Source organism: Poeciliopsis prolifica, unplaced genomic scaffold (assembly GCF_027474105.1).
Source record: "Poeciliopsis prolifica strain line A6 unplaced genomic scaffold, Auburn_PproV2 SCAFFOLD006, whole genome shotgun sequence".
Classification (NCBI taxonomy): domain Eukaryota; kingdom Metazoa; phylum Chordata; class Actinopteri; order Cyprinodontiformes; family Poeciliidae; genus Poeciliopsis; species Poeciliopsis prolifica.
Window position 1 is genome coordinate 12,417,558 of NW_026562381.1, and position 26,699 is coordinate 12,444,256.

At 38.0% G+C, this 26,699-nt stretch overlaps 1 protein-coding gene across 5 annotated transcripts in view; it reads right to left on the reverse strand.

The window, feature by feature from the left end:
* Window positions 1–26,041, reverse strand: part of LOC129360437 (phospholipid-transporting ATPase IG-like) — a 48,792-nt gene extending 22,751 nt beyond the window's left edge. For all 5 annotated transcript variants that reach the window (XM_055030657.1, XM_055030654.1, XM_055030653.1 and 2 more), the window contains exons 1-3: window positions 25,525–26,041; window positions 5,387–5,506; window positions 3,046–3,135 (exon numbers count right to left, since the gene is read on the reverse strand). In XM_055030657.1, coding sequence (XP_054886632.1) covers window positions 3,046–3,135; window positions 5,387–5,506; window positions 25,525–25,551 — 237 coding nt within the window. In that variant the 5' untranslated portion in view covers window positions 25,552–26,041. The remainder of the gene's footprint in view (window positions 1–3,045; window positions 3,136–5,386; window positions 5,507–25,524) is intronic.
* Between the last annotated feature and the right edge of the window lie 658 nt (window positions 26,042–26,699).

Consider the following 26,699-nt stretch of genomic DNA (forward strand, 5'->3'; position numbering starts at 1 on the left):
GATCAGATCGCCGAATAACCTCATCCAGTTTATTTAAATGAAGAGGAACAGCAGTTCTGCCCCAATAAGGAAAAAGATAAATCCACCTTACAGAAAAAAGTCAATTTCAGCCATTTGTATCCGGTATCTTGTTCTTTTGATATCTCAAGGAGGAAGGCGGAGCGCAAACATATCACTACATCAAGATGTTGTGCCATTTTCCATGTCACTGAGAAATTGTAATGCCAAACAAGAGCCCTTAAACTCTGGCTTAATTATTCCTGTTGAGTTCTGGTTTCACTCCAAGTTGCTACCTTTTAAAAATAAAATTGCACAATGGGTCTTGGAGTTTTACGTTAGACTTCCCCATCAAAATTTGCCCTCCATGATTAGAATTATAAAGAAATTGAGTTTGTATGTCTGTATTTTAGACCACAATGCAGGATTTATAACAATTAAAATGTACAAGGCTAAAACCTTCATTGTTGCACAAGGCTTGGTGAATTCCACAAAAATCTAAAAGTTTCGAGCATCATGGTTTCTTTCAAAGTTAACTTGGGCTGCAACAATCAACTGATAGGTGTGAAAACTATCACTCTGCTCTGTGTCAAACAATCCAAACCCTTTGATAAACCTTTTCACCAATTCTGGCGCTGCATCAAGAACTACTGAAGTAAAGGACAGCCAAACGTCCAAAGAAGACATGTACTATTCCTCTTCACCAAATATAAATAAAAATGGAGTGGGTTGTTAGGATTTCTCTTTTATCTTTGGTAAAAGACCACGAGCCATTTCTTCCATCAGCACAAAACTAGCTTTTGTTTAGGTTATATTTACCCAGAATGGACTGCGCTGCAGTTCACATCCTGCTTTTGGAGCAGAGTCCGGTCCACTTGTCATTCTCATATGCATTCAAACCGCACCAGATTTCACTTCAACCAAACTGAGACAGAGGCTTTTAGGTGAACCAGAGTGTGATTGCACTTTCACATCTCCTCAAACAATCCGGACTTACTACGTAAACAAACTAAATTTGAATTGAAGCGGATGAAACGGGGCTAGTTTAAATGCACTCTACGAAAACTAAAATCTACACAAGTCTTTCAAATAGATCCTTAGGCCACACAGTCCTCAGTCGTCAAAAACGTTACGCACATCATGTTTCCTGCACAAAAAACACTTTCAGTTCTCCCACCACCTTTCTCCAATGCACCAAATGCAATGCCAGAAAATATATAAATAAGTAAAGTAAAACTCTGCAGTATGAGTGAACTGTGTACTCCTGCTGATATGCGGGTGTGATTTCAGAGCAGCAGAGCACAGCAGCACTTCATCTGATGCAGGAAATGTGTCAGGGTGAGCAACAGACAGCAGGTCTCCGGGGTCCCCATTTCTGTGCCGTGGGTCTTGATGTCCTCCTACCCCGGCACCCCCCGTTCCCTCCCGCTCTCCCGTTCTCATTTGCAGTTTCTGTCTCTCACAGTGCTCTATTCCTGTTCGACTGAACTCTCAGGCAAAGACACTCAGGGGCTATTTATAGAAGAGTGGTGCTTTTTTATCAGCCAGTGTCTATTTGTGTCGCTGTGAAGTACAGAGGGCTCCCTGGCTGCTGACGTCAGCAGTGCAGCGCTGCAGAGACATGGGGGGCTATGTGGGATAGAGACTGAAAAAGAACGACGGCAGCCCTGAAAAAAAAAGGGCATACAAAAGGTTGATGGAATGGAGTCGGGGGTTGGATGGCATTAATGTTAGGGTATTTGCATTACAGTCTCTCTCAGGGGATGTGAGACGGTTTATTTCTGTCAAAAAAAATTTAAGTGCGAATCAGCGGCACGACGTGTGTACCTGTTCCTCTCTGTCTAAAATCCCGGTGAAACAGAACCGAGGGCTCACCATAAGGAGCTTCCTGCAAATGACAGCTTTAGCAAAGAAGTGCCGATCATGCTTCAATAAACGCCGTTAACAATCCGGGGACACCCACTGACTCATATTTCCAGGGGGAAAAAAAGCAGAAATGTTCCTCCACTAATATTCTACATGTGGCAACATGCAACTGAAGAAAGCATTTACACACAGACATGTTGAGCACCCTTTACACCTGCTTTTTTTCCCACGAATTCGCCTGGGGAAAAAAAACAACTGCTTCAGATAAATTTGAAGCAAACTGACAAACTGAAAAGCATAAATCCAGAGGTGTTAAAGATGTTCAAAGGGTTGGGAGAATCTTTAATTATTTGGCTCAATTTAAGATAGTGAGAAATGTCAAAAACAGAATGATGATCTGCCTCTTTTGGCTACAGACCTGGACTGAAAGGAGCTGTCAGTTTCAGCACATTTATTCAGTATGACACCTGAAAAAGAAGATCCAGCTCCATGAGCAAGCCCAAATGAGAACCTGTCTACCTGTCCTTATAAAAGGAACCTGAACCGTCCTTTTGTTCAGGGATCAAGTGGGATCCCTTAAAGTTCTGATCCCACTTTAAGGGATCAGAAAAAAGACACTACAACTAACAAAGGAACAAAGGCAGATGCACTTCAGTTCTTGATACCACACAAGAGGAGAACAATAACAACTACACAAATAGATTCTTAGGTTAAAAGTTATTCAGAAACTGTTGTCACTAAAACTTCTAAATCAGAAGTTGCAACAGAATACCACCTGCAGGTAAGCGAATATATTTATAGATAGTAAACAGATTTTTATTTTCATTTTTCATTTGGCTCTCATATTAATATTTACTAAGAGCATTTACTTCTTGACACATATTTCTCTTAAAACACAAGACGTCAAAAATATCCAAGGTTAAACATACGTGCTGAATAGAAACATTTGTGTTTCTGAACCATTACAGAAGTACACATTTCACACATCTTGTAAAAGTAGGTGTTAGTGTTTATAGTTGCAACAACCTGATACTGCTTCACACCACTTCCTTGTGTAAATATACATTCTGCACCACAACTACAGTGTAACAGGATTCACTGAGTCCTTAAAGGCACAGAGTCACCCAGACACACACATGCAGTATGAAACCTTTTCATTGGTCACTGAAAGTTTGAACTTACCTGTACCAGGAAGATGATAAGGAAGTAAAAATTGGCAATTCTTCGAAATTGTTCAAACAGGTTCTTTGGTAGAAAATTCCAAACTGTATACTGCAAAAGAAAAACATAAATGCAAGTCAGATATTTTACTTATTGATTTAATTTTTTTAGTGTTTTTATTTCATATAGCTAAAATTTCAGCAGAATATTTGAACAGACTTAATTTGGTAAAAGAAAAACCAGCAAAGGAAAGTGACATTCAAAACATTGTGTGGTTATAAACCCTCTTGATGTAGTCATCAAGAAAATAAGACTCCCAAATAATATTCAGTTTTTAATTAAGAAATGTTGATATATAGATGTGTCTTATTTTTATTCATCTCTGGAAAAGAAAGAAAAGAAAATGTAATTGCAGAAATAAACAAAATATAAAATCTATTAGGACTGAAGGTTTGCCACACTCTTCACTTTCAGCTGTGTTGATGTTTTAAGGATCTCTTGCATGTAAAGCCTCTTCGTAACGACACACAGCTTCTCATTAAGATCAAACCTATTTCTCAGTCAGTAAAAAGTGTTACCAAAACAAACTAGAGAACTCCCAGCTATAAGAAAAATCAGCTTTTAGGAAAAAGAGTGATAAATGGAGAACAAAGGTGGGGTGCACCAAAGCTTCATGTCAGGGTTTTTCATGATTCTTTCTGCACTGAATTTCAACATTACAGGTACAGAGAACAGAACAGATCAGAACACATACTTCTGGCATGCAACCTGCCTTTAATGCCAAAGACATGCTCACAGAGGCATCGGCACTATGCCAAGGCAAGTCTGTCAGACATATCGTGGGAAACAATAAAAGCAATAAAAAGTTTGTCTAAGGTTTTTAATTGTGTTTTTAGCTGCTCTATGTGCTATATTTAAACTTTTAGCATTACTTTTAAACAACTTTGGCTCTGTAAAAGACATAACTGCAAAGCAGTGACATTTGAAATGATAAATTTCCATACATCTATGTATACGTTTCTTGTATGGGAGTCAGAGAAATAATTAGCTTTAGTCACTAGCTGGCCAAACAAAGACCTAGAAGGACATCACTGATTTTGATTTCTGATTTATGTCTTTTACTCTTCGATGTGGAGCGAACCACAGCATCAAGTTGTTTTTGCTCCTGTTTAAGTGGCCATGACCACTGATACCACTGGCCATAAAGAAACACATTTTATCTGCTTGACTTTCTGTGAACAAGTCTCAACAAGAAGCAACTGATCTGCAAAACAATGTAACACAAATGCTAACACATGCCTGCAAATACATCTACAACACACTTGCACAGAAACAACACGGAGGCACTGATTATATAGGAAAAAGTCTGCTTGGGGAGTGTTGGAATGCAGTGGCAGCAGAATGGCCCATCTCATTTTGCGAGAGAGAAAAGAGAGTAAAAGTAATGAGAAAAAAGGGGGGTTGGCAGCAGTGGGTGGGGGCTGAGTGTGGTGGTGCAGAAGCAAAAGCAAAAGAGGAAACGCATGTTTTGGTCACTGCAGAGTGCAAAACTAAAAAGATGATGGAGTGCAGAGGAAGCGGTGAACATAAACACTACAGCCGGAGTAATTAAAGGCCGTTTATCTTGACTTGCTGGCAGGAGCCAATTGATTGGCCCCTGTACACTGAAACCGTCTGCACCACCATAAATCCCATGACTGTCTCTCTCACGCAGACTTCTCCACCTCCCCATCCCTGTCACTGATGATGCTACAGAGCCAGTCAGCGATACCAGTCTAAGCTTGCTGTTGATACAGTAAAGGTAGAATATAGGTGGGTGGAGTCTAAGTATGTGGGAAAACAACCAATTTCCCACACTTCCAGTTCATTATAAGCATTGGAAATTGTGAAATTTTGTATTTCACTGCCAGTCAGTGCCCCCTTGACAGACAAATGATCCCCCTTGGTTGGGAGCAAAGACAACTGTGAGAACGATGAAAGATGGAGAGAGATGGAGGCGGAACACAGTCATGGGAATGCCTTAAGTTGGGTAAAGCACAATTCACAGTCAAGTACAGGAGAAAATAAATATGCTTGGTCTTGCAATGGCACTAAATGTCTTGAGCAACTTGAACAAGTCATTATAATTCACGTAGCATGGTAAAGAAGAGTCAGTTGTGGTGGAAAACAGGTTAAAAAATCTGTTAACCAGTGTATTATAATCTAAACGTACTACCTCCTAATGTGACTTTGAGCTGACAGTATTCTTTGCATCATAAAGGATCTTTGGCGCATTCAAACTAGAGCTATTTTCACGAAGGATCGGCTCTTGTAAGGTGAATGTTAATGCTAGTTCTGAGCAGGGCCAAAGTGTGTTTCTTACCTTAGAGGACACAATCTTGTTATCGCAAAACTTGGGCGGGATATAAGCCTCATTGGGGGGACAGGACTTATGGCCAACGTAGATCGTCCTGCTGTGAACTCGTCCCTCATCACCACCAAACTACAGGTAAAAGTAGGGGATACAGGGGAGGAGAGGAAAAGAAGCAAAACAGAAGAGAAGACATATTTATAATTGATAAGTTTAGGTACTGAATAAGCAATGTGAATAACAAAGTTCAGCTTGCTTGAAAAAAGTTACAGAATTGAGAAGTGCTTAACTTATTTTGAAAGCACTCTATTGGAAATCAGTTTGACACAAGCCAGGGGAGTATGACAAAGGACAGTGGGCCAAAAATACAATTTGTATGGGTGTTTAATTTATTTTCTCCCAACTGGTGACTTATCAATGCAAAGAGATATTAAACTGAGGAAGCCAGGCAAAACAATACTGCTTAGATGTATGAGTAGAGTTTCTTTTTCATGACGCAGCACATTTTATATTTCCATGATGCATGGATACGCTAACCTATCGACCTTTCAAAAAGTCCTTTAGGAGCTCCAAACATGCCATGCTCTCCACAGAAATAATTTACTGTTTTGATTGATTGATTACCAAAGCAAAGTGACCAGTATCCAGCTCTTACTACTGGCAGAAATGATTTATATATCTCACGTAATTGTTTTTTTGTTTTTTTTAAATGGCAGCATCAGATGTAATGACTTATTGCAGGAACAAGCTTAGTCATGTGCAATTTTAATTTAATTTCTATTTAATGGAAACACAGCAATTGTTACATTTGTGGGGGTTTTCAATATTAGTAGAATTTAGACAAAGATTTGCACACATTTTCAATGGAAACACAGCTTCTCTTACAGATAACACAATGAGCAGGATGTTTGACTTTGCTTGTACTTAAAAGCACACAGTGTATTTCAGCAACCAATATAAACTCAGTGACATCTTACAAAGTACAGGGGAAATCCATAAAACAGAAGTCACACCTAGCGCTTATTTCAGTGCAATATATTATTCATCACACCCTTTTGCAATATGCCTCCATGTTTTGCAAGCACACAGTTCTAGGTTGAAAACAAAGACAAAGTGAGCTTGAAAGAGGGCTTTATGTTTTCGTGTTTATCACATAACTTTGATCTAATGGTAGCCTGTGGTAACCTTCCAAGATTTTGGTGTATTATGCAAGTCTCAAAGCAAAAACAAGTTACATAAGCAGCCTCAAAAGAACATGAAAATTCTAATGAATCAAAGGAATCAATTCTTCTTTGTTAATCTGTAACCAAGCATAAGTTCTTAACTGCAAGAGAAAAGATCTGATTAGTTTCTAGCCATTAAATTAGCAATTCTGGGGAAACAAAGACAATTTACTGTAACTGCAGAGGAAATGGTGAATCTGCATCCTAATTCACAAATGAAAGCAGAGGGTCAAGTGTCGAGTATTTATCATTATTACACCATTTAACACAGAAAGGCAGCAGAATTAAACAAGTTTAGAAGCAAGGATTGAAATGTGATAAAGGTAAATGTGAAACAACATTTGAATAATGGGCACTTCGAGTCGTTAACTGTATTTGACTTTTGGAAGTCAGTAACAACCTGAGTTCGTTCCTCAGGTGACAGGTGAATTTAACTAGATGTTTATTTGCATACAGGCATGAACATTAAATGTGATTACAACCAACACAGGTGGCATTTAGCTTTTTATTGTCAAGGTCAGGGCTTAATCCATACTTTGGTAACATAATTGTGTTTGGTAAATAATAAATATAATCTTTTTTTATTCAGATTGTCCTTTCTAATCACTAAAACATAAAATGAATGAATGAAATGAGCTTTGGGATTTCTCACACAGGTAGTAGTGGGAATAACAAAAACTGCCACATTAATGCATTAAAACATATGCACAGCTCTGCAAAAATGTTTTATTGAACACAAAACCATATATTCAAATAGTTTGCATTTACTTTATCGCCTTTATATCTTTGCCTTTTGATAGCTTTAAGAAAGCGTCACAGTCAGAGGATAAAAGACAATCTCAAATAAAACAACATTTCAATAAACTTTTTCACAAATTATAAAAGAAAAGTGAAAAAAACGGTGTATTTTTTGCTTGTGAGCATATTGCTCCAGTGAAATGTAATCTGCTTAGACTGGGATCCACATTGTAACTCCTTCACTGACAAGTTGGAAAAAAAAAAACATTAAAATTAATGGGAGTGCACTTTCAGAAGACTTGTCATGTTTAGAATAAAAACTAAAGATGAAAGAATAAATTTAAATGGTAATTACTCAAACACATCCACTGTTGTGAAGGACTGAATCACTTTCAGCAGGATTAGCTTATTCATGCTGCAAACAATGTCCTTCTGTTCAACTCTGACAGTCAAAACATTATCCAAGTAGCTGCCACTCACATTTCTTAAATAATGATATCACTTCCAGCACAAGCTGTACTGTACAGCAACTTTTGTGTTTGAATTATCATTATTATTCTACTGGCAGGGGATCTGCAGCATGTGGGGTGAGAGGACAGATTACCATGAACATCTGATCCTGGACAAACGCCAGAGAAGGTGCGAATGGCGGCCACCTGGACTGCAGGCTGCACAAAGGCTGTTTCTGACATGAGGTTACATTAAAAAATATCCTCAAACACTTGGAAGAATAATTCATACACAATAAGGACACTGCCAATATGACCTCCACTAAAACAATTACTTAATTTTAATTCTAAGCCAAACAACATCAAATAAATCCAAATTAGTAAAGCTCATTTTAAGACAATTCCTCCTTTTTCTACAGATCAGGCTGGAGAAGAGAGCCAATATGGTTGCATAATGCAGCCATGTTCACACCTCAGTATGGATGTCAAGATTAACGTCCAACTAAGTATACTGTCGCTCCTTCAGCAGGACCGGATGGACCTGGCTGCCAGAAAAGAGGGAAGGAAAGAAGAAGTGTGAGGAAAAAAAGAAAATGTAACAAGATCTGACAACTCATGCATAACCAGCTTTGCTATGCAAAACGGCAACCAAGACCAGCTATACGGCTCACAGCTGATCCACTGATTGACTGGACTCGGATTTTATGAACTTTTGAATTTCTAGGGCTCATTAAGGGATGCACTGATATAATAAATATGGGCAGAGTGCTGTAACTAATATTAATAATGCTTTTATGGTTAACTGACATTAACCATAAAACCAGGTTAGGAAGACCAGTAGTCTTCCTAACCTTTCCGCATCATTTCGACACACCCCCAATCCTGTAGCGCATCATCAAAACACAAACCACAACAAAGCAAAACAAATATTAGTTGTTATTATCAGCCCTGTTTAGCTTATGGGACCAAAATAGGGTGTAAAATGTCGGCTTTTACTAATATACAGCCTGTATCTCTACTTTTAGGGTGTTTTCACACCCTAAGACAGTCAGGTAGACTCGGTTAGATTGGGTAACAAAGTTGTGGGTGCCCAATCCAACCACTTGTTACAGTTTCAGGTAGTGCGGTTCACTTTCTCGCTACATTAAGTCAAAAGAACCAAGCCTTTGAAAAGTCTGTCCCCCCTTGTTTTATTTGAGATTGCACCAACAACCAGTTGGTGCAATCTCAATAAGATGAAGACTACTGAAGAAGACACTCAGAGCAACTTCCTTCTTCACAAAATGTAAGATGAAGAGGCATCAGATTTAAGTGGTTGTAGGATTTCTTCTGTCTTTAGCAAGAAACGAAAAACCTTTTGTCCTGCTAGGGCTAAACCAGAATTTTTGTTGTGCTGATATTTACCCAGAATCCTTTGCATTATAGTTCACTTCCTGCTTTTGGAGCAGTTTAAAGTCGGCCTGCATTATGCATTCGAAATGCACCAGAGTTCACTTTAACTGAACCAAGACCTAGGTTTATAGGTGGACCTGAGGTTTTCTGGTCCGCATCAAAGTTGGATGCAGATCACTCTAAAGGAACCAAACTTTCAAAGCAAATATAATAGAGTTCACTAAAAGCTGACCAAACAGGACTGGAGTGTATGCATCCATAAGTTAATATAGCTACTAATAAAAGCCTAGAGAAGAATTCATCATTCACTGGGATATGAACAAAACTCTAATAAGTTAAAACAAAACTCTAATAAGTTAAATCTCCAAGCTTAAGCCTACAGTTTCAACTGTACTGCAGACTTACAGGTCAGGAAGCCAAAATCGGTAATTGGCTGGCCTTTACAAGTTTCAATTAGTCCTTAACACCTAACACTAAAAACCAAATAGAGCAAAAGCCATGCTAATGTGCTCTTGTTCTGAAGTTAAGAGTCTATCTAGTAGAGAGACTGCATTTAAGTGGATTGGGTCAGCTCCAGAGATGTACAACAACCTCCAGATACCCCCCATCTCCATTCTCCTTCAAAAAAAAAAAAGATTTGGGTAGCAACCAACTGATGCTGAAAGCAGAAGAAAACGAGGTAGTACTTGTTGCAGTAGGCCGTTAGCGTTATGAGAAGAACCTTTCAACAGACATGTATTCAGTGGTGCATTAACTGTGAAATATAATGAAGGTCAAATGACAGGCCACACTTCATTTTTAAGCAAATACGTGAATCCAATACACATGTGAACACAAACTAGCTGAGAGACAAACATGAAATGCTAATGTAAGGGGAAAAGCTGCACTACTTTCTTCATATTTGCTTCATCGTCAAAGGTCAAACAGAGCCACTCGAAGCCAATGACATTAGCAAGTAAGAAAAAGAGTCAGCTGTCAGTATGTCAATATCAGACTGTAGATTCATTCTTAATGAAACAGCATCAGCATAGATCAATAAAGCAAGCATGAGCCAGAAAAATGGTGCATTAGAAAATTGACTGAGGTTGAAACTTTACATTGAGTTATGCTCTAAATTGAATTATGAACACATTGTGAAATGAGCAGGGAGCAAAGGGAAGAAGGAAAGATGCTCCACAGAGAGCTGGGAGAAAGCAAAGCTGCTCTGAGCTACTGCCAAACTCCTGGTGATGACTCCGGTCTGATGACACTGCGTCCTGTCGCACCATCTCTCTTTTTTCCCCTCACAATACCCATTCATTCAGTTACCAACCAATAACCGAGGGGAAAATGTCAAAGCTTTCACTGTTTAATTATCCATAACATGTGCAACTTTGATTAGGATTTATTAAATTCATTAACACGCCATCGGCTGACCTGCTCATGCATCCAAAAAAACAAAAATTACTGATGATAGATTACAGCAATTTATTGGGAAAACCTGATTTATGTGAAGATTTATATTATATTAAGGCAGTCAACAAAAAACCAGTGGTCCTAATAAACAGCATACTGTAGATTAACTACCACTGGTCAATTTTATCTCTGCATACATATCAAAATTAAATCTATATTTATTTTCCCACCATGTCACAACACAATTTACTGGCACATTTTGCACACCTTCTACATGATAGTTACAAACAGCTAAAGAGCACTGGAATAAAAACATCTAAATAATTTCAGAAACTTAATGACTGGAATAAAGTTCAATATGCAAACCTCAATCATATTAAACTGAAAATATTGTTGAACACTAACAGAGGCTTCCTAATTTCCCCGATTGGAAAAGAGTTGTCTAAGAAAAAAGAAATATGAGCATCACTACTTAATATTAGTTATAGATCCCACAAACTATTTGCTGGCCTGGGAGAAGAAGAAAAAACAGCCAAAGATAAAAGGATATTAAACCAATAAGTCTCAGTCCCTTTAGTCTCAACCTACAATCTCTTGAATGTTCATGTATGACTCCCTGAAGCTGGGAGTTTTTTTGATTCAATCTAGTTAATGTAGGAGATCTATAAATTTGATATCCGAGTCCCAAAATCTCCCCTGAGAAAGTTTAAGCACTCCTGTGCGATCTTAACAAACCAACCAACACAAGCGCAAAACACTGCATCTTATTGTCGCAGTTGTCATGTAAAGATGCACACAATTTGGTAATTACGGTCTTCAATTTGGCAGAAAACATTTTATTATGCTTTTTATAATTTGCATGTTTAATGTTTTGCTGAATGTCAAGATTTACATGGATTTGGCTCCTTCAGTTTACATGTTCTGGTTTAAAATTGACACAAAGATGTGCAGATGGAAAACAAGCTTAGTAGCAACAAGTGTGACAGTGGTATATCATCATTTAATCTGACACTTATAGATTTGCGGCCAACCAAAAATTGATTTTCGCAGCATTTTCTGACGAAAGTGCTGAATCAAATTGAAAATTGTAAGCCCAGAAGAATAGAATGGACCCAATTTTGCTCTCATCAGTCTTCTTTTGTGGTTTTGCAGTCGTGTGTTAAGAAAAAAAAAAAAACAGGCTTCAACAAAGTACAGAACCTACGCCATTAAGCGTCAAAGAAAACCACTCAGAAAAAAAAAACTACTTCAACACATTGAATTAGGAGGGAGCAGTGTAACGAACAGTCTGCACGGATAAACCCTCTTTATTCCCTGCACATGTACTTACAACACTGCAATGAGATGAGTCATTAATTATTAGGTCATGTTGCCATAGGAGCTTAGAATCTGTGCCATTCAATTCTATGCTAATATGAACCAGGCTGATAACGGATAAAAGGTGAGAGTAAATGACCGAGATCTTTTATGGTATACAATATCTGCTCCAGCTGCTCCAGGCTTTTTCATGATGATGCTCTCAGTTCGAGAGGATTTCTAACAGGTCAACTCTATCTGCTATTCAATGTGGCATGAGACAGTAATTTTTTAATCTTGTTGAACAGGAGGGACGTTTCACAAGGCAACGCCGATCTTTGATGCTGGATATAAAATGCAGGTAAATGTTTAATGGCGAGAAATTAAAAAATAAAAATGGGATCAAAGGTCCCAAAAATTTTGTTTTTATTCACAGGGAATTGTGCATTGTTTGGAGTCAGAGTACTGATGAATATTGCAGTCTTCCTTTGTTTCTCCCTAATGATCACTTCTTATTACTTTTAACTGTGGCTAAGTCATATGATAATATAACGAAGAGTGTGCTGACAAAATGCCTAATGAAATTTTCTGATTCTGCTCTGTGCTATTTCCACGCTCTTGTGAAGATGCATCACTTCTATTTCCTTCCTTTCACTGGATCTTCATATCAGTTTACGTGAAAAGTAGGTCAACGACAAACATTAAGACACACAAAGGTTTTTAAATTTACAGATTCAAAACTACAAAAGTTTCCATTATGCTGTTCCTACAATGAAAAGTCCTTTTCATGAGATGTCATAGAAAACGAGTTTTCTTCAGGTGACCCTCCCACACCTATTGCTGCAAACTGCAAGTGAACTGGCAGTAAGCAGACTTTATCAAATTTCGTTTGCTGTACAAGATATACTTAGGTAGTCAAAACATACCAACTTCAAACATTTCTGATTTGAGAAAACTAGCTTGCAGGGCATTTAGCCCAATTACTTAACTCATAAATTTCTTTATTTTGATCAAGTATGCAATATAAATATGTAATGTTATGTAAAGAACACCATGACAAAAAAGTGCAATATTTTGTGCAAGAACAATGCAAGATTCCCAATTAAGAAGCTGTTGTTCCATAACTTACCTACCTTTAAGAATAAAAAAGTAATAAATGTTATAGTTTAAGAACTAAGCACAAATGTAACTAACAATGTTAAGTTATTTAGCTGTTTTCAGAGTAGTATTTGATTAACAGCGATTAGATGATGTTATGGATTTTGTCTACTTACCATGCGGTACTTGAATGGATGTTTTTCACTTTTTAAATTCAAAATAGTTTTTCAGTTAGTTTGATGGTATGGTAAAAAAGAAGGATTTTCAAAATTTCAACTGTCAAATTTTCATTTTTTTCCTAAATGTGATGCACTTTTGTCACATTGACGCACCAAATCATAAGTTTATTTACTAAAATAACTTGATTTATATTGGACCTCAGCAGGAACAGATTACATCTATTGTCTGGAGACAATCAAAAGTGAAAAAAGGAACTGCTGACAAAGACAGGAAGCATGAACAATAGCTCCATTATTCACCTGTAAATCGATCAAACAGTTAAGGCAGTCCTCTTCATATTTGACATTTGGAAAAAGGCTCAAAACTTTTTAAAAGTCCTATTATGCAAAAGATCTTCAAATAATACACAGTGACAGATGGTAAAAACAGTTATGATACATAAATATAATTTAATGGTATTACAAAAAGGATCAACGTCAATAAAACACCAAATATGAGATTTATAGTGCTACTATAACAATGTTTACCTTCATTCTGGATTCACCAACACCTGATCAGTGTATAAAAGCCACATATCAAAGCCAGCAATCCCTGCCGTCTGCTGTCTGCACACAGTGATGAATAACCTCACAGAGGAGCGACGGTCCAGCTTGAACTGAGAGCTGATCCGAAGGAGCTGTTGTGGATAGGCAAAGGCTCATTGTTCTTCTAGCATCTCTACAGCAGCACAAAACACAAAGTGTACAGTACCATGGGCTGGTACTGGCCTACATTAGAATATGTCCCTCGACAATGTGGAGGAGGGGAACTCATCGAGACTTCACACTGCAACTTGCTTGCTCAATCATTTGGCTGCCTCGAAATGCCACAGATATGTCGTAAATTATTTCTGCCGCACCTCGAGTTAGAAAGAAGTTTTGAAGAGTCAGATGACTACATGGTACAACCAACGGCAACAAGTGGAAATATGCACAACTTTAAGCTACAGTTGAAGCCAGAAGTTTACATACACCGAGAAAAAAAAAACAGACATGCCATTTTATTCCTCTGTCTGAATTCGGTCAGGTACAATTAACAAGATTATTTCTATTTTCTAAATACCACAATAATAAAAGAGAGAGATCAGTCGTTTACATACAGAATAATTAATATGTCTTTAAATAATGAAAGAAATTCTAGATGATCTTATGGCTTTGGAAACTTCTGATAGGTTAAATTACACATTGAGTAAAGTGGAGACACACCAATGTATTCCAACTAGATTTGTCAAAAATAATATTTCAACACAACTGAAACAATAATTTGCATTAAAATTAATACAAACTTTGCCCAAATGGTCACATTTCCTCCAACAACAAACATTCACCTACTGCGGTACGAATTAATTCAGAAAAATGTTAAATCGGCTGACAGCTCAGTCAGTTTCTACTTACTGAATCAACTACACAAACCAGTGCAACCTACCCTGGTGCTCTAGTTGATCTCTAAAAATATGCTTTCCATGAGGCAAGTCCATGTTTCTTTCAAAGTTCAATTCATTTATAAAATAACTTCCATAATATCTGTTGAGAGGGAGAAGATTATTGTTACTGAATTGCTGATTGCAGCTGAAAGAAACTCCGATCACGCTGGCATCTCAATAAAAAGACTCTAAATTGAAGAAAAAGTATTTTGAAATGTTCTTGCAGTTTTGAAATGCCGACATTTTAAAACCTTGATTTACCTTCACAGCAATATCCATACTTATACATGTTTCAAACTTTATTCACATGCAAGTTCAGAGATTTGTTATCCCAAAAAGTCCTACATGAATAGCTTTCACAGGCTATTTTCTAGAAACTCCAAACATGTTGTTTTAAGGTCATGAAAAATTAGACAACTTTACGCTGCAGCCTAGTAACACTTATCTATAATTAAAGAGAGTTTAAAGCGGTGTCGTCTTAAATGGAGTATGGCATTTCCAGGCAAGTGGACACAGTTTCTTCCCTCCATTTGTGTGTGTATGGGATAAACTCTGGCACTTAGACAAAGGTGCTTGATCTGGCCGCTGTTTTCATGTGGAGCCTGGGTTGAAACTTAACTTAACTGCACACTACAATAGCTTTCTCCTCCCACCGGTGGCTGGCATGGAGCCATGCAATACCAACAAGAAGGCAATTACAGTACATCCCACTGCTGACGTGCTTTAAAAATCTCCATCTCAGCTACAGCACTACTGATGACATTATCTTTAATAACGGGCTGTGCTACACTAGCTGTAATTGCTATTCAATTAATTATCCTTGGACACCACTTTGGAGGGCAACAAGACTATTGACAAAAATCAATGTGGCTTTTTTTTCCTTTCAATACTAAGGGTATGTGGTCGATTTTGGTCTTCTCAGCAAGAGTTTCCTCCAAAAAAAGTGTGACATCAAAAAATGAAATTTTTCGCTGTGACCAAGCTACAGTCCATGCTTGGCTGGGAATATATTGTATGGCTGTATAATTATATCGATTCTACGATATTTATTGCTTTTTTTCTGCCTTGGGAAGGCATCGATTTTTCATCCGCGGGTATCGATAAGTTAAACCATAGAGGTCCACAGGCTTGTACCATCTTTTTAACATGTCTGGTTTGTGACGACGTAGAAAGAAAGACCCTGCCTCCCTCAGTCTCACTTTCAACTTGTGCTTAAAGTGCACATTATAAACTACACATCAGTTTTTAAATTGTGTTAATAGGCCAAGTAAAACCGGAGTTATGCTAAAACAAGCAAACCATATTTTTCCGAATGTCAGACAAATGTCAAAAACCGGCTTTTCCGGTTATGTGAAAAGCTTCCAAATGTAAAAAAAACGATGACGATGGCAGATAGATCATTCTTATTAGCAACTGACAAAGAGTATGAGAGACTGAGTACGATGAGATCCTGGCAGTTTGAGAGGCAGATACTCAGAGATTCAAGCAGGGGAATAGCGGCGCTGCGCAGCTGCAAGGAGTCGATCACTGGGGACGAGGCAGAGCAGCTAGTAGTAAACAGCTTACAGCCACAGCTAACTCCAGGAGCCAGGTATGAAAGCCTTTTTCCTATAGTCCAAAAGATTAGTTTTATTCCAAAATGCAGCCATAGTATGTCCAAAAACAGAAGTGCAATCATTTGCATATCGAGAGTCTAAAGAGGCTGATAATCTCGCCACTCAGCTCCTGGATCACAGTTGAAACTTTGAGTTTTATGCCAAATCCACATAAATTAAATGACAGAAACTAATTTTCCCACTGCAACTGTTAGACTCTGTCCAATCAGAGTCAGGTATTGTATAGTTTCTGCTTTTAATCAGTTTTCATATCCAAATCTATGAAACACAAAATGTCACTAAAATCACTCTGTCATTCTAAAATATTTCAGAAAATCGTAAAAGTGCATTGAATCATATTGTTTGCCAAATATTGTGACATATATCGTGATCAGAATATCGGATTATTGTATCGCTACAACCCTACTATTTTTCAGAGATAAACAGTGCAACATACACCGGGTGATTTTTTAAAAAGAAACATCTCAGTGTTCTCCATTCTTAAATCCAGACAATGTCTTCATTAGATTGTTTCATCACTAGAATGACGAAACGTCACAGTTGTTGACACCTCTATCCCATTTCAACATCCTGAGATGGTAAGAGAAATAGCTGCACACAGTCCAAACACACACAGCTCAAAATTCTCTTCACATCTCACTGCGAACCCTCCGACTAACGCTGAGGCTGGAGTCGGCAAAAGGGAATCTCTGGACGACTGTTTATACATATATGTATGATTTGGAGGACTTCTAAGTGCTACGAGTTTGAAGAAAATACAGACTGAGAAAAGGGTGGAGCAATGTGAGGGGAATTCAAAATAAATGAACTTAGCTGAATTATTTAGAGGTACAAACTGAGAATTCAATCTGGCTTCTGGTTGGAAGTAGAAACTGCCACAAAAATCCATCTTTGGTCACTTAACCAGAACTGCCCCACTCCTATGTTATTCACATATGAAAAAGTCTGTCCATTAGGCAGAAAAAGTGACAGAAGAGGTGCAAAAAGGCAAGGGTTTACCCCTCTGGTTTTCCACTTGCTTTTAAGTGAGTCAAGCAGGGCTTTGCAGTCTCCTCCACCATATTTCATCCGGTTTTTTCTTTACACCGCCTTCCTCACCACACTAAATATATTTATTATCCCGCTGCGTGTTGCAGATGAGCTCCTTTGGCTGCATTTCCATTATTGGACAGAGTGCAGGAGGCCAGACGGAGAACGGAGAGAAGAGAAAGAAATCACAGTAAGCAATTCTGTTCGCCAGCAGCAGGTTCACAAGATTGGCTGCAAGAATGATGGCGGAAAAAACTGTGCATGGCTCTGATCAATACGCATTTTTCCTGATCAAACAGGCCGGATGAATCAAGCACCTCTACTTTCCAAGAATGGTTTGTGGCCCCACAAATAAGCTATTATGTGCTCAACCAAGAGACTCAATCAGGCTCGTTTCCAGTAACAAATAAGCATTTTTTAGCCCACTTTCATTTCTAAATTTGCTTAATTTTAGCCACAAAATTTAACCCGTCCTCTCCAAAATTACCTTCTCCTTTTTCAAAGCCACTTGTGAAGCTGCTTAAGATTAAAGTAAGGAACTGGTGACCTAAAACTGTCTTTTAAGATTTTCTGGTAGAGAGCAGGACTCATGATTCCAGTCCCAGAGCATCATACTACCACCACCAGGTGCGTCTGATGCCTGACGTTCTTTTTCTAAAATGTGGGTGAGTTTTACAATCGAAGTGACACAGATCTTCAAAAAAAGTTTTTCTTGTCTATCCAAAGGATTGTTTAATTGGTCTTAATTTAATGTTTTTATTGTTTGGTGAAGCATGAATACAATTTTCTGCTGTCCAGCTCTTCATAGTGAATGATAAACACAAAGTAGGTGAGGCCTGCAACCTACAATTTGAGCCATCCATGCACTTCTTAGAGTAATGTTAGGAGTAAAAAATGAGAAAAAAGTCACATTTTCTCAATGAGTGGAAAATGGCACTCATTGTGGTTTGCTGGAGTCCCAAAGCCTTAAAAATGGCTTTGTAATCTTTTCCAGGTGACAGATCTCAGTTAAAGCTTTTCCACCAGAGCGGTTCAAGGGCTTAACCAGAGTTTATAATTTAACAACCCGAGAACCCACTCGGAGTCGCGTGATTGTGTCATAAACACCTCATCCAGTAAATGTTTGTACCAAATCAAAATAACAGACATATACAAACTATAAGATAAAAACTTTGTTCATTAAATGGAAATTTGGTTTAGATAATTTGTAAGATGCCTCCAATAAAAACAGCCCATATAAAACATCATAAACATTGATTACAAAAAAACTTTTTATCAAAGATAGGACAACTAATAATATCTTATAACGTATAGGTTTTTATATTATTTTTGCAGTAATAATAGTGTGTTAAAATAAAGCAATTAGACTGTTTTACATTTGTTTAGTGAAAATATACTGTGAAATGGTGGTAACAGGAAAATCTTTTGCTGGTCTAACATAGTCAGTGTAATGGAGCCTCCAGTCTTTCATTAAACACAATCATCACCGGTTTATTTAGTTTGGTTGTTTACATAAAAACTGATCACTCTGAGAAAGTTTGTTCACATGTGCACCTCGCAGTGCGGCGCCACTCAGCAGGCCAGATGGTAAGAAATGAAAACAATCCTACCCCTACTGCTTTTCTGGCAACTGAGGTTGCAAGAAAGTAGCTAAGAGTTGTCCAAAAAAGAAAAAAAAAACACGTATTTTTGGATGTGGTAGATGTGGACGATCCTGCAGCTTGCTAGGGTTTTCTAGCAAGCCAGGGTGAAACTGAACTGAAAGAGAGGAGAAGCATACGCTGCAGGGAGACAGTGAGGGCTGACAGAACTACAGTGCAAGCAAAGTAGTTACCCATTGGCAAGCTTTGCTGTCATATTGCATCAATAAGATAAACTACAACATTAGTTGTAGTTATGTTTATTGTAGTATATTTGCTTTGCATACACGGCAAAAACCAGTATGTTAGCAAACATGCACACACATGCGTTACTCTTTAAAATGTAACTGGTGTCGTCCTTCCTAGCCTGAATGAAACGCATAAACTTTGAAATACAGGCCATTCTTCACACTTTTCCCACAAACACACACCTTGTGGTAAAACAACATAATTTAAATGCCAATCTCCTCAGCATGCATTTCAATCATTCTTGAAATGAATCATCTCTTTCCAAACAGATCTACTGTTTTACAGTGCAATAAAGTAACATAATTATCGGAATAAACAAAGTCCATCAATTGCAAATGTATGATGTGACCTAGATGTGGACATGGATGGTTGTGATTTAATTAACAAACAATTATCTTAATGTTCATTTATGACCTAATTATAAAGAAAATTATGAAGAGCCAAGTGCAGTACTCAGGCATGCACAGAAAAACCACTCAGATAAGATGGGTGCCATATGTAGGGTGTGTGAAACCAAACCACAATCTTCAATTTGCTGCACTATTGCATGTCTGAACCTGGATGTGCAAAACAGAGTGAACTTCATGCCTTCATCATAATTAATAAATATCCTTCACAAAACTTATATCAAACGGAGCTGGAGGACCAAACCCCCCCATAGCAGACACAGAGGAACACAAGAACAGCCAGATGCAAACGGACAAATACATTAAAGAAAACATTTTGTGTAAAAATAAAACTATTAATATAGACCCAGTTACATTTACTTTTCATAAGGAAACAGCACTTTTCACTTCTTCAGTTTAGAGCTGCAGGTGCTGCATGTACTTTGTGTCTTGTAAAATAAGCACGTTTCCACCACAGCTTACTACTGTTGATGTGAGGAGCAGCCATATTGAAAAGTAAAGTCTTACAAGTTATAACTGTCGGTAGTTTTTCACACTTTTTCAGTGGGATATCAGACTTGGAGTGGCGTTCCAGCTGATTTTTCTGACTGGAACGCAGCATATGTCTGCCCTAAGTAGCCTCATTTCTAGCATATCCACACAGATCTTTTTCTTTTCTTTGTGACAAATAATATAGACCAAAAGTTGGGCAATGACTGATTCAAACAGCAGCAGTCTATGCTCTTTCGCCACCATCACATCGCTGAATAATTTGTTTATGCAGCCCAAAAATCCATGTGATCTGCTGTGCAGTGAAAGAATGTGTGTGTTCGGTGGATCTCTTGTTCAGGACTTCAAAGAACATGTTTGGTTTCGTAGTTATGTTTTTGATAATCTTCACAGCTTCACACCGTATGAGACAAAGATTTGGAAAATGAACCCAAACTGGTGAGATTGGCTTCTCAAACCAACTATAAACTCTACAGATACCATAATGACTAGTTTATCTCCACAGTTTTACAATGACTAGTTTATTCCACGTTTTACAATGGAACTGGGAAGACATAAGGACAATTTCTGTGGGGACATTTTCTGCATTTCCTATTCTCACATGAACTCTATAATAAGAGTGTTTCTGCCTATAGCACACAAAAGGAAGGACATGATGCATGAACATACTGTACAGAAATAAACAATTGGTGGAAACAGCAGCTAAGACTTTTTGTGTTGGTTTAAACTATAGTTTATTATAAGATAACAGGGTGGATTAGTTTTACAACAATTAGATATGTTAGGGACATGTGCTTCAAAATTTATATGTTTCTACAATCCGTCCCTTTTCTATTAAATGCAAAATTGCCTCCATCATGTAACGTGTAGCACATTTTCTTGCTGTTGAGAATGTTTGTTACAGCTATAGGCATGTGTTAGTAGTTGTACTTGCCAATCAACAACAGTACTTAGAATAATCTGGAGGGCAAATGTTAAGAAGCAACATGATGATCCAATTTACTCCTGCACACAGAATTAGGCAAGAATAGGTATTCCAGACTTTACAAATAACTATTAAGTGGATTTTTTTATAGCACAATGTTCTTTTTTTTTACTGAAAACAAACATCAATTGTGTTTATGTCAGACAATTTCCTACCATTGTGCACAAGATGAAGGCACCTGAAGGCCAAAAAGGCCGAGTCCAACTTCAGCACTAAGGGTACAATATGGCCCGATTCACTAAAAATTGAAATATAAAGTAGAAACTTGATGCATAATTTCACTAAGCGAGTGAGTAGGAGGTGATTTAATATTTACTGTGCTGCAAAAAGAAATAGTGTTTTTATGTGAATGTTCTACAATCCAATGACTGAAGACTGGGGCTCCCACCAAGAATACTATCACATTTCCACCAGGCTCCACCTCTCACAGATCACACTGCTGCCTTCAAGGCCTTGAACGAACATCAAAGGAAGCTGTGGGTTTTTTTGCATTCCAGTCAAGAGCATTACAACCGCTGGAGCCTCCCTTCCTCTCAAGGAGCCCTGCACCACACATTCCCTCAGCCATGTTTCATGAAAAGCGTCAAGCAGGACACAAAAAGCTTCCTCTGTTTCATTCGGTTTCAGCAGTCACTCTCGATCTTTCTACCTCTTCGTGATGCTTGCGCACCTCCCGTGGGCAAGGGGAGGGTGCTGTGAATCAAGACGAAGAGAGTCTGAGATAACGGCACGGTGCGCATCAGTGACAGTGTAGCTGGCTGCTCTGCACAAAATATTATTTACAGCTCACACTGAGGAGAAATTACAGGAGCAATCCTCTTCAGAAGCCGGAAAATCAGCTGACCTGGCAACACTTAGAGTGGGGCTAGGAGGAGGGTCAGGCACTATAATTATTATATTGCCTCTCCTTCTTCACTGTCAGTATCTATACTGCTCACACAGCGTGCTCGGGGGTTCAGCCCACCGGTGACAACAAGTAACTGGTGCATTAGTGAATGATAAAGTGGCAGTAAAGGGGCTTTAGCATTCATAAACCCTGCAGATAGTTACCGACTTTCAGGAAGCATTCTAATGATTACCACAGGAGATAGAAATGGCTTTATGTTAATTAAATCTTTGTGTACATGATACTGTTGGCTTAAATAGGAAAAAAGTAATTAAGCGCCTATAACAAACCATTAGACGCAAACATAAAGTCATAATAGCAATAGCCTCTTTTTCCACTAAACCACTATCAGCCTTTAAAGTAGAATAATAATGTCTTGTAAATGATAATCTAGTTTAAATTGCAATGCAGTTGTTTTTAGAACTGCTACAAATTCTATGATCTGTGTCTCATAATTATCAAATCTAAATATGAAATATGCTGAGCTACAGCAGAGAAAAATCTGCAAGAAGTCAAAGAAATGTAGATGTAGTGTTAAAAACACAATGGTTTCAATTGGTTCAATTACAGACATCTTATAAGTTTAAGTAATTTACTTAAGTCTCTGCAGCCTAAAATGGAGTCGATGGTTTTGCTATTGCTTGTGGTTTATTTCACAAATAGTTACGATAAAGAAGAAAAAAATACCCTTTATGTGCAATTGATCAACTTTGTACTCCAATTTTGATTTTCTTAGAAAATAAAACAAAACACAGTTATTTGAATTTACTGTTTGTCAACGTGTAGAAAACATAGATAAAAAAATTCACTGTAAAATTAGCCTATTGCAATTTTCTTTTAAATAATTGGATGTAATTTTACAAACGGGTTTTCCAAACAGATGAATTGCTTATCCACACAGTGTCTAAAACATCAATCTATAAAGTGTTTTCCAGATTGTAAAATATTTAAATTTACCAACAAGTGAAAACTAGATGAAACCCCAAATACATGCAAAATCTGAAAACTACATTTAAAAAAGAGGTACACTTTCTTTTCATTACGAGTGTGCAAATACACCTACACAGATTATGAAAGATCTGCATGAAAGAGCACATAAAGAAAACTTACATGTAGTGGGTGAGAAGCTCTGCAGAGCATCATAAAACCTGTGCTGCCGTCTGGACACAGATATGAAGTTTTTAAAACAAAACGCAAAACACAACATGTGAGGGTACAATCATTTCTCCACTGGTTTCTACATCAGGCTATGTGAGCTCCTGAACAGCTGTCAGACACTGACAACTCCCTGATAACCCTCCACTCTTCCCACTTTGTTCTGTGGAAATTATGCTAGGTGTGGCAGCCTTTTGCAAATCAGGTCATTTGCATCACTGCTATGCATGGGTAGCAAACTCCACCCATAACAAATCCCCCTTTTCTGTCCTTAGCCTACTTTGCAAATAAATATATGAAGTTATTATTTGTTATCAAACAAATGCTACACTTGGAAGGGAATTATATGTTAAAGGCTGGTTGAATGGACACTCATATACTCTAATAAAACAGAAATATTGATACTTATGCAGAGTGGTGCTGGAAACGTGATCATGGAGAAAAAGGACAAAGACAAATATGGGTTCATATGTACTGATAACAATATTGCAATACTGAACATCACCACAGCTCAATGTTTTCTTAAAATCTTGCAGCCTAAACGTAAATACACAGGTATAGTCCTCTCAATTTCCGGCACAAACTTTTCATTAAAACTAATGAAAGCCAACTTATATCAAAGTGTAACATTCACTCTTTAAAATGGAGAAAATTCCACCTGGCATGCTTCACCTGGCATGCTTCACTTTGGGGATTGATAATCTTTGGGAGCAGTGATTGTCTGCAGGTCTTATATCATCTAACATGGTATTAATTTGTTGTCTCCTTCTGCCTTCCTGTTTGTCGTTTTAGCTGCTCTCTCTTCTTTCTTTGCCTGTTTTATTTTCTCTGCTACATCTCTCTGACTTCATAACACATGGGTTTATGAAAGCTATTGAGGAATAAATGGTACTACAGTTTTACTTTGGTTGAAGACATTTATTTATGTTCCTTCTTTCTCTACTTTTTCTGTAATCGTCCTTCTCAGTTGTCTCCTGTCCATGACAACAACTTTGTTGGCAAAAAAAATATTTTACAAAAGTAGGCAAATTGTGATAGATAAGTTAAAGTATTCACATTTCTATTTTATTGCCTTTTTCATCAACTCTTTTGGTTGCCTTTATTTGTTCTTTCTCACTCCCTTGCATCATTTCTTTCCAAAAATAATTGTTTGTGCAATAAATTAGCCAGATGCTTCATTGCGACTATGGAGGACTGATCCTGCCAAAATTGGCAATAAAACTAGGAATAAGTAAAGAGCTTGATAATGCAATTAAAGCAGCAAGTATTGCATCCAAAAAATGAAAACTTTCCCAACTTAGAAGCTGACTCTGAATTTCCACCCATCAAGCTTCTTTTCCCAACACTTCCCCCCTTTATGACTTTACCTGCTATAAAGAAAGAGGTCAGAAGGAAAAACAAAAGAGAAGAAAGGAAACAAAAACTACAAATTAATAAATAAACAGAGAAAGTGGAAGGAGAAAAAAATCACGGTGGAAATAAATCAATATATAAATGAAATAAGTGACTAAATCAAAAACATTTTGACTATAAAATACAGGAAGTTAGCTCAGGTAAGAAACGTCTATCAGTTGTAGCCTGTCACCTGGATGTGTGTGTGGCTGCTGTTTGTTTCTGTAACTTATTCACCTTTTTTGCTTTACTTTATCCTTCCACTAAACTTTCCTTTCATGTGTCTGGATGCAACCCTCTGACTACCCGTTTTATTGAGCAATAACCTGTTGTGGCTGACATTCTTGTGGATTGACTGTCAGCAGAGTAACTGTCAAGTCAGGAGTTTTCTTTGTGATTTCGTTGGCCTTACAATAACATTTCTGGAACATTAAAAATCTAATCAAGCTAGAGTTAAATTGACCAGATATCCTTCTGATAGTAAGGACTTAATTTGCTACAAGTTTCTTTTTCTTAATTTAATCACTGAAATAAATTAACTTGTTTAAGTTGGTTGTGGATGCACATTTTTAGGTGAAGAAGCTGCGCTATCTTGCGTCACCTGCTGCCTGAGTTAAATGGTCCTTTACTTTAGTATGTGCTGTTTAATGGAAAGCCTCCAGGGAGAACTAAAATCCCTGAAATAAAAGTAAAACCAAGTTCTTGAGAGAGAAACTTTTCAGAGCCAGATGAGCCCCTTCAGGAGGTCCAAACGAAACCAAAGCACATGGCGCCGGAGAGAATGTCCACTCGTGACCTGAGTGGACGGACTTCACTTTAGTTGTGCTGCAAAATTCCTGGCAGATGAAAGGAAAATCGCATAAAAGCTGCCTGGTTGAGAGCCTGCAACAGTGTTTGCTGTAAAAACAAGCAGGACGCGTTGTGCCATTGTGGCGCGTTTTAACGAGCCTCTACAGCTGGAAGTCCAGTCTGAGCTTCCTGCCCTTCCAGATTTTATCTCTGGAGTTCAAGACATCTGGGTGTCATGAGCGAATGATGTGTGCGTAATAATGATGTCAATCACACATACCAAGCGGTTCAGTCTCCTCCGAAGCATCCTCTTGTTTCCTGTCCGCACTCCTCTGATTCAACAGACTGGGCTCCGCTTCAGCTCCTCCGGGGAATAACTTTACATGTATATATGTTAGTTCCTGCGCTAGCTCCTTGGCTATCTACTCTCTCCTCTAACGTTAGTTCTAGCTATATGGAAGGCTGGAGCGATGCTACATGGTTTCCATTTTGTTTGGTTTCTGTATCTTCGCACCATTCGCATTCTCTCCGCCGCGCTGACTGTTTTCCGCGTTGCGGTGGACTAGTCGCGCTCTCCGCGGCTCGGGGCTGAAACAGTCGCTGGCATTTCGCTCCGTGCCCTGTTGCTGCTTGGACAAATCATTTGTCGCTCCCCGGGGTTGGCCTCGCTGCTGACCCGAAAGCTGCCCGCCGACGCGGTGTTGCAACAACTAACTTATCGTGTCGGTCCCCTGAGCGCAGGTCTCCTCTCCTCCTGTCAAACAATTTTCACTCAGCAGCAACCCACGGACGTTCCCTCGTTTGCAAGCTCCACCCGGCGAAGGTGCGGTGACTAAAGCGCGCACTGCATTCTGGGTGATGTAGTCCACACTCAGGATTTCCTAAAGCAACTTTTGGCTCCTGTGGCTCTAAAAAAAACTAAATAAGAAATGTGTCAGGGATGGTTTTAGCAATATTTCTGCACAAAATATCTGAAACAGAAAGACTACAGTAATGTACAAAGCTTCAAACTATGTGTTTTATATTTTAAAGTGGGCAGTGTATCTTTATTTTCTTTACCATAGTGACTGAAAATACAAATGCAAATTATTTGTTTCCCCTTTAAAAAGATTAGATTATTTGTTTTCTAAAGTCTGAAAATAGAAATCCATTTTAGTTTAGCTTCCTCAGTTGTAAAAATAAATATTTTATTCAGTAGAAGTTGACAAAATCTTTTACGGCTCTATCCAGTTTTTATTTGGTTGCATTGGGGACAAAAGTGGACCTGAAATTAAATGTTCGCAGACAAATTAAATAAAAAAAAGCAACAAGAATTAATCAAAAAGGATAATAACATGAAGCAGTGTTATTTGAAAAAATAAATATAAATTCTCAAATTGATCAATAAAAGTCAAACTCAAAATGCTGAATGTTTTATTGTTCTAAAAGTATTTCCCAAATGCCTGAAACAGTGGG